Source organism: Arabidopsis lyrata, assembly GCF_000004255.2.
Source record: "Arabidopsis lyrata subsp. lyrata unplaced genomic scaffold ARALYscaffold_1, whole genome shotgun sequence".
NCBI lineage: Eukaryota > Viridiplantae > Streptophyta > Magnoliopsida > Brassicales > Brassicaceae > Arabidopsis > Arabidopsis lyrata.
In genome coordinates this window covers 13,325,992-13,335,385 of record NW_003302555.1, presented here as the reverse complement: position 1 = coordinate 13,335,385, position 9,394 = coordinate 13,325,992, and the positions used below count along the sequence as shown (strand labels likewise).

The following is a 9,394-nucleotide window of genomic DNA, read 5'->3' as shown; positions in this document are numbered from 1 at the left end:
TGTAGTAAATACGATTTAACATTTTAACTTATATTTTACACACATATATCTTTTTACATTTTCAATAATGCTTTTACGCAATATTCGAGTTTTATTAATTAGAAAAATCAAGTTGTGTACGTAGTGTATTAATAATAAGTGTGAAAGACATTCTAATAATTTTCTAATTACGCATGAAAACCTTTAAAAAAATAATCATAATAAAATGAAGGACTATATAAAATTTTATGTATATATAGAAAAATGAAGAATAAGTTAAAAGGAAATGAGGAACAGACGTGAGACCTGCAGCCTGCAGGGGGGAGATGGTTAATAGAGAATATGCTTTGAGTTTGAGACCTCGCATTTAATTTCCTGCCACGAGAACACATCCCATGCGCCACATATATAACTAAATCATCTATTTTTAATATATATATATATATATATATTTAATCTATTATAGTTTTATGTTCACTTATATAGTTTATATAATAGTGAGGTATATATTTATATATATATATATATATATATATATATATATATATGTTATGACCTTAAAACGTACACGTAGCACTGGTGCATATATGAAACCCTAGCAAAAATGTATAAATGTGTCTCTTCTTCGTTCATAAAAGACAGTGAGAGAGCTCTATAGCCCAACCTTTTCGCAAGAGCCAAACCGCAAAATCTTTCGTATCTTTATTTTTTATTCTTTGTTGTCATATTTTCTGACATATTGTTTTACAAACAAATGAGTATTCTATGTCAACAACGTATGTCTAGAAGTTTGTCGACCTAAAAGTTTGTTGGATAATCATTTATCAGGTGCAGAAATTCAAAACTAATCGAAATTTACAGTCGTCAAATAAACACCACATGTACCCATTTTATCTAATAGATTTGAATGGTATCTCCGTACCGCTGTAAGATAGGATATACCGCTTTAACAGTTACCAATCAAAAAACGATATAAAAACGTTACTAAAACTTTGACTCTCAGTTTTTTTGTATAGCTTTTATGTACTACTGTTTTGTACAGCTTTTACGGGTTTTACACTATTCCGTAAAAACTTACCGCTCCAACTAACAGCTAAAAAAATTGTATACCTTTATGTTACCAATCAGATCTAATATTAAACTTTTAGAACACAAAGATTTTCTAGACATTGTACCGTGAAACTCTCATAATTAATGTAAGGTTTTGCAATGTATCCTGGTTGTTTTTGGAGTTCGAATTTAAGAATATTGCCTAAACCAATTGAACTAACGGTACAAATATTTCTAAAACCTGGAATTCTAGCTAGTCTATAGAAGAGATTAAATTCAAATTTGATATATTAAATTCTTAACCATATATTTACAATATCATTTTAGTATTTTTTACATAAATTAGTATTTTTACATAAATTAAGAAAAGTATATGACTAAAACATTTTGATAGTTATTTCGAAAATGCAAAACACAGTGTTAGATCATCTATAATACTCCTTCTGTTTCATAATATATGACATTTAATTTTGGATAAAGTTTTTTGTTTCACAATATAAGTCATTTTCGAGTTTCAGTGCAAATTATATATTACTTTAATATTTTATGATTATTTATATTATAAAGTCTCTTTTATGATTAGTTAAACTTTTAAAAAGTAGATCTTCTTAATCGGCGTGGAAACAGAGGGATTATATTATGAAACAAAGGGATTATAATTCTTATATTACGACTTATATTACGACTTATATTATGAAACAGAGGGATTATAATTCTTTATCTTTTATTTTTAATAGAATATGATTTCTCTTCAATATATCACTTTATATCTTACTGTAAAATAGAGTTATTCGGAGATGTGCCTTTAGTTAAGTGATTAAGTTCACTTGACTCCGCTTTCCCCACCGGAGTTCGACTCCACTAAATCGCGTTACCCCGCGTAATAGGGATTGGCTATGGATCGGATCTTGTCGATTCGAAGATGTCAAAAAAAAAAATAGAGTTATTCTATATATAGATTAATCTTATTATTTATTTTATTTTAAAGTAAAATATAGAGTAAAGTTAGAGAAAATATTATATTATAATAAAATTTAAAGAAAAAAATAGAACGGAATTAGATGATCTTAGTTACATTAGATGTTTGAATCACTAATAAACTGCATTATTAGCTTTGATGTTATGCGCGTTTTTCGTGAATATTATATGAATTGTTGTCGTGATCCAGGAGAAACTCAAGTTCCCAGGACACTGGAAGTCTAGATTCACCAGCTGCTTCTCCCATTGATTCGTGGCCAATTTTCTAGATGTCACGTGTCCCATCGTCTAAACTTACAAAGAGACAAAGATTTCGTTCAAACCCTTAATTAGTTATAATAATAAAGAGACAATACTATAAAGAAATGCTTTAGAGCCACAATGGGAACTCGAAGAGGCAAGCAAAGTAGTATATGAGTCGTTTACATAAGACCTATAGTCCTCTTCGTCCAGGTACAAAGAAAACCCTATGGATCATGAGGTCGAACAAGCTGTTGACACGTTTACTGGCACGTGTTACATCCACATGCAGAACTATATAATCTGTTGTGTATATATGTATTATAATATAGGATCTCAGTGTTGTTTACGTGTTTCATTGATGAATGTAGTCTTATGTATATATGCAGTGCATGCATGAGACATTCCATTACTCTTTATTTTGTGTTTGATCCATCATTTTCCACGTAACAATCGTAAGATAAATTAAAAAAATATTACTAAACTATCGACTCTTGAATTTCCATTAGTGTCGGATTTTTGAGTCATCTTAATACCGATCGACTAATTTTTAGTTTTTTACAGTAAAACTTTATTATCATTTTCTTGTACACCTGAATACGATAGACTGTTTAACAGAAATGCATATCATTTTCATGTATAATAAATTGATTATTGGTTTAGTCCCAAAAAAAAAAGGTTATATATATTTTCAGATCCAACTAAACTAATCGATTATATGTTGTGTTTTGATTTTCTTATAAGTGTTTTTTTTTTCTGTGATTTAGTTTTTTACATGTATGATTTTTTTTTTGTCCACAAATTTACGTGAAAAAAATAATTCAGATAACATTTCTAAGAAAATATAAAGACAAACGTTAGTTTTTTCCCTCAGCAAACGCTAATTATATAACAAAAAGTTACATGAATGAAATCAAATTTCTGAAATGTACAAGGTGGGGACTGGGGAGTGAGTGACCCTCAGAAGTCCATGAAAATACGGAGAAAGCTGACGCCACCGATACATAAAACAAACTCTCGCTTTGACCTTTTTCGCCAAACACAACGACCCTAATTTAAAATATATGACTTTGTTATATTCTGTTGTATATCAACTTAGAATAAAATAGTTTACGATGCATGCGGCAGTCAAAGAAAGGGACACATTTGCCATTAAATAAGGACTATGTTTTGAACCCAAAAAAAAAAAGGACTTATGTTGGTCCGAGACAACAGAATCCCTATTCAGTTCGACGTCATGTGCTATCTCCCGATCTTTGGCGTGCAGAGAGTAAATGCTTTTTTTTAGTATTCATACTAAATGACTAAAATTTTTTACATGTATATCTATTTATCTTAATCCACGGTTTGTAGAATTTATATAGATTTTCAACGCTTAACACATAAAACGGTTTGTAGAATTTATATCGATTTTCAACGCTTAACACATAAAACGGCCGTAAAATCAAATTAACGATTAAATAATCCGAATTGGTTAAAATTGCAGCGGAAAGCTACTATATGCCGCAATTTAGTCTTGTAGCTTTATCCAACAGTGCTACTTGATATAAGACAATATGATTCAAATTGTAAAAAGTAGATCCCGATCAAATTCGAAAAGAATTGATAATTTTTATATTCTTATTCAAACATATTTTAAAATTATCGAATATTTCAGCTGCACATAGTAAACCAGTAAAAAAGGGGACGGCTGTATATATATTTATATACATATATGATGCATACGTACTCCATGAACTATGAACTACGTCACAAAATCCTTCATTGCATGAGTGATTTAATCAATGGAGGTTACTGTTTTTTCATTACCATTATTTTCATCATCTTCCACGTGGATATCACCTGACAATTATATATATATATATATATGCAAATTCACGAGTTGATCCAAATCAAATTTTGATTTTTGTTTCCATTCCGCAATTTCGACTTTCTCTCCATTTAAGAGTTTATCAAGTAGTTCAAGGAAAGCTCTACGAATTATTTTAAAACTACAAAATATTTTCAACCTCGTTAATTTCTACTTTATGACTTTTCGTAAATTTGTTTCAACCTCGTTATCTAATTTTTTTAAAAATCCAAATTTATAATTGATTCAACTTCAAATTTTCAATCTATATAGCAATTTTATATAAACAATTATTTTAATATATCCAAATTTATCGCTGTGTCTTCATGCCAAAATTTTGTGTTGTTATGTTACTAAGAAACTTTTGTTTGTTTGTTAAAAGTTATTCTTTTTGTTTCAAAATATAGAATGTTTTAGCCCACACTTTAATTTTTTTTTTTAAAGCTATCATTCAATATTTTTATTTTAAGAAAATTCAACCAGTTATACAAAAAATTACAGAATATAAATAGTCATAAACTATCAAATGTATTAAAAATTGCATAAAAATTTGTAAAACATTTTATATTTTTTAAAAAAAAATCATGGACGGCGTTTTCTTCTTGAAAAAGGTAAAGTTTAAAAACAGAGCATTTTTTTTTTTTGTTTACAAAAAAAAAAAAAAAAAACAGAGCATTTAATTGACAGTTAGAATGCTTCCTTGATTCCTTCGTTAATTGGTATTTATTTGCTGAAACAGTCCTAAGGATAAGAATTAAAGCAACCCACGCTAACATGATCAATAGAGTCACCTAGCTATATGGGTTCCTTATTATTTTTATTTTTTTTCTTTTAATTCGGAAGAGAAGATCTTACGTCTAAAAATAAATATCATCAACGGACCAAAGGAGACTACTGTATATATGGAGTTCGACCCATAGTTTCCTAGTTACCAAAAAAAAAATCTGGCTATCATGCTTCCCACAAGATTAAATATGACAAAAAAAAAACATATTTCCCTCTTGATTTTCACCATTTCTATTTTTTCCTCTTTCTGATAGCATTTCTATTTCTGTATAGAGTAAATACGTTATGCTATTGAGATTTAGAGGGTAATACTATTAAAGAACAAAAAAAAGAACGAAGAAAAGAAACTGTTCATACTTCCAAAAACACATTTGTTTTGTAATGAAGTACTGTAAACAGGACAATTTATTGTTTTGTTTATCGTTTTGAAGAAAAAGCAAAACAACTTTTAGGACAGGGACAATTGAAAATTCATCTTATAAACAAAAAGTGACCAGTGAGTTACTTATCAGCTGTGGTCCTTACTCACTCACACAATGGTCGGCACAAACTGTCCCCGCATAGAGACATCTATTTCGATTGCCTTACTCTCCAAGTCATTGTACACATGGTGATTTTTGCAACAATCTGCCTTTTCATTAATGATTTTTGTTTTGAGGGTCCATGCATGAGATATATATATATCTTCGTTTTGAAATTTGTGTATTAAAGAAAAATTATACGTGTGTTTAATTTTGAAATTTCTAGTGGCAAGAATCGATGACTTGATGATGGTCTAGAGGCTAGACATGCACCGCTCTTTGATTGCTGTTTATTTATTACGTGTAAAATAAGGACTAATGTAAAAAAAAAAAAACTCTTTTTATGATAAAATGATCGAAGTATGACATAAGGTAAAGAGAAGGATAATAGAATTTTGTTGTTCATAGCTTTTGGCAACTTATTTAATGTTGATCATAAATTTTTGTGTTGTTGTAAAAATTGTAACAGTGAAAAGAATATATATGTCTTAGCCGAATCCGGTCCATGACATAAATTCACAAATAGACATTGTTGCAAAAATATAAAAGTAATGACATTGATGTCTCATTTTTTTTTTTTTTTTTTTGTGTGGGAGGTAATATCGTTTTATTGCGGCCCCCAAAACCTTTTACAGATTAGGACGATAGGATTTGTCATATACTACTATTTAATTACTTGGTTAGGTAGAATGATATTGATATATCGAGATTTTTAAATATTTGATATTGTTCATGTATCACAGTTGGATCAACGACGACTAGCAAATCACCTCTTTCAAATTATAAATTAATGTACTAAATTACGATCTTTTGGGATACTTAATCTCTTACTAGCTAGTTTCTTTTAGGCAATACCGTCTTATGACTAACGAGTCTCGCCTTATTTGCAAAAAAAATTTTGTTTGACAGTTTTAACTCTAATGATGTTTGTTCCGACGACAACAACGACCCTTATGCCAAGTAAGTGTCACCATTCACCAATCACACTTGCTTTTCAAAGTCTCTTGTCTCTTTGCTTTCCATGATGATTTTATCTTCTTCTTTTTTTGCCAATGAAATTTTATCATTCGAGTCTTGTGGCCAAACTATTTTTTTTTTTTTTTTTTGCTAAGCTTGTAAATATCATATAAAATGAAAGTTTAGGAAAGTACAAAGGGCAATACCTAAGGGAAGAATAACTTTGGCAAAAAAGAGAATAAAAAACAAGGTTACAATAGCGTGATCATTGGAAAAAACAGTGGCTATCTTATCCATTTTGAAAGTTCAAACTTCAAACCAATACTTTTCCAAAATTTAATCTATCAAAGGTTCACAAAATTTACGGGAAAATGTATCGATGATTATGTCATGATGTGTATGTTCACGGAGTAATTTTTAAGAGAATTTGTTTGTACTCTCACTGATTTAATCAACAAAATGTCAGTTTCTTATTAATACACCACAAAAAAATGCAACAGAAACCAGCTGAGCTTAGCAAAACTTCTACTTACACAAGCTTCAAGCTGGCTCCCACCGCTTCGGGAAAACAAAGACTATTTTGTATTCACAAAAATCTGCCTCTGCACAATAAACCAAACCTGAACCGGATTCGGTTTACTTCATACTAAGCCTGGTTTAACATATCCGCCGAATTCACGAAAGTGCCGTGGAAACCATACGGTACTCTTGACGGCAATTTAACGGTTGCTTCTAGTTCCAACGTAACGGCGTTAACAATATGAAGCTCCGATTCCCAACTCTCCTCATCATGAACAAACGACATAATGTAACCGTCATCTTCTCCGTCAGATTCTAACCCTCTCGGTAAGAAAAAAGGTTCACCACCGTATTTTTTACCGCCGTAAAAATGATTTTTCACTTCTCCGGTAGAAAGGTCCACTTTTGCAAATCCTGAGACTTTAGGCCACGGTTCAGCTATCGCTAGGTACGCGTACCGGGTTTTCCTCCCAAGAAGATTCCGGTTTACCATACCAGCTTCAAGATTCATCTGAACCGAACCGGGAATTATAGTTCTGCGTGTGGATTTTCCGGTTTTGAGATTTAACCGGATCTCCGATAAAACACTGTTGAGTTGCTCATCGCACTCGTTGAAGATCGAATCCGCCGGAGTCATGCAAGATCCAATCACCACAACCTCATTGGTCTCCGGCGATTCCCAAGCGTTCCAGAGATGGAAACAGAACGTTTCCGGCGACTCGACCCAAACCATCTCCGACGCATCTTTAGCGTTTCTGGGCAAAATTCCAAATCGGGAAATTTTCTCTCCGTCGTATTTAACCGGAGATTTCCCAAGAAACATATCGGAGAGTTTAAATACCACTTGTTGATCCGGAATCACGACGAATTTCTCAGTGATCGCGAAATCGTGCATCATCGTTGGACTCGCAAGAGGAATCTCCACGTCTGGCGATTTCTCACCTTCCGGCGAGAATCTGAAGTATTTCAAATACGGTTTCTTAACGACGTCGTAGCTCAACGCGAATAGCTCCTTCGTCTCTGGATCAATCTTCGGGTGAGCGATCATGGCGGAGCATAATTGTCCGTCGAAATCGAATCTTCCGATCGTCTCTAAATCGCCATTGTCGGTGACACGAACTTGGTAAGGTAAATCGTCTTCAGACATAGCTAATAATCGGTCGTGAAAATAAACCAAACCGGCGTTAGCAACTCCGGTTCCGTTTTTGTGATTTAATAAACCGAATAAACCACGTGCGTAAAATAGCATCAACCGTGCGATGCCGGAGTGACCGTGTAGCTCACCAATGGCTTTAGGAAAAATCGGAGAACCGAGTTGTTTCTCTTGAACCAATCTCTCGGTTTCCGTAAACCGGCACGAGTAACTCGCGTCACCGTTAGTGATTTTAACGGCGTGAACCATACCGTCACCGTCGAATAGGTGATGACCAGAAACTGGCTCAAAGAGTGGATTAGCACCGTTACGGAGATAAACACCGTCAATGCATTCAGGGATTTTTCCGTCAACGGAGAGAGATGATTTAACGGATTGTTCCGGCACCGGAGCGTAGTTACCGGAGATCTGATGGCGAGGATCAACGGTTTTAGGGAGAGGTTTAGAACGTTCGCGTCTTAGCAATGCGGTTTCGGCGAAGTCGAGTGCGGCGGAGGCGGCGCGTTGGAGAGGGTTCCAACGGGAAGTGTCCTTTTCGGGAATCATGGGGTTTGGAGAAGGGTAGTTTGGGGAATTCAGTAAAGCTGGAGTGTCGGAGACGGAGTTTGTGGAGAGTTTACGACGTCTTTGTTTAGTGTTGGTGAAACTAACGGAGGATGACGGCGAAGGAGCGTCGAGATCGGAGGGAGCAAAGGAGAGATTGAGTTTGGTTGGGTTTGGTGTTAATACGTAAGAACAAGCCATGAGAGCTAAAAAAGAGTTAAGAAAAGAAGATTGAGAGAGTTTTGAGTATTGGAGAGAGAGAGAGTTTGAGTATATATAGACTTTCTTTTGAGGTTTTGGACTCAGAAATATTTAATACTTTATGTTTTATTTATTTCTTACTTATTTAAATAAAGGAACGTAATCACATTAATTATTATTTTAATACCATAATACTTTTTCTTTTTTTATTGGACTCCAAGATTTTTTTTTTTTTTTGCACTAACTATTTTAGTTGAGGTCTTGAGGAAGTGATCAAGCTTTCTTTCGGACTAATAATTACATGTTAATGAATTGAGTAATGATCAATCTAAACTCTTTATGAAGTAATGTTTCGACTACTAAATAGTAATACATGTAATATTTCACCATCCCAAAGAGTTTAGATTGCAAATACAGTAGTAGTCTTAGGTAAAATGTATTCTCAAGTTATCAGTTTGACCATGCACGTGAGGTTACGTCATTGAATGTCCGTTTCTTTTACATGGAAAATGTAATGTTGTTAGAAAATTACTCGTATCAATAGACATTTAAACATACAATCAATAGACACGCAACATACGATAACTTGATGACTTTATTATTTGTGAATGAGAACTT

At 32.8% G+C, this 9,394-nt stretch overlaps 1 protein-coding gene across 1 annotated transcript; it reads right to left on the bottom strand.

The window, feature by feature from the left end:
- Positions 1-6,771: 6,771 nt before the first annotated feature.
- LOC9329661 (probable 9-cis-epoxycarotenoid dioxygenase NCED5, chloroplastic) lies at positions 6,772-8,931 on the bottom strand. The gene has a single exon (XM_021010359.1). It carries the CDS (start codon positions 8,774-8,776, stop codon positions 7,007-7,009), a length of 1,770 nt encoding a protein of 589 aa, XP_020866018.1. The 5' UTR covers positions 8,777-8,931; the 3' UTR covers positions 6,772-7,006.
- Positions 8,932-9,394: the final 463 nt, after the last annotated feature.

What these genes read in the sequence shown, in the direction of transcription:
- LOC9329661 (XM_021010359.1), bottom strand. Translation starts at nt 8,776, where the DNA reads ATGGCTTGTTCTTACGTATTAACACCAAACCCAACCAAACTCAATCTC.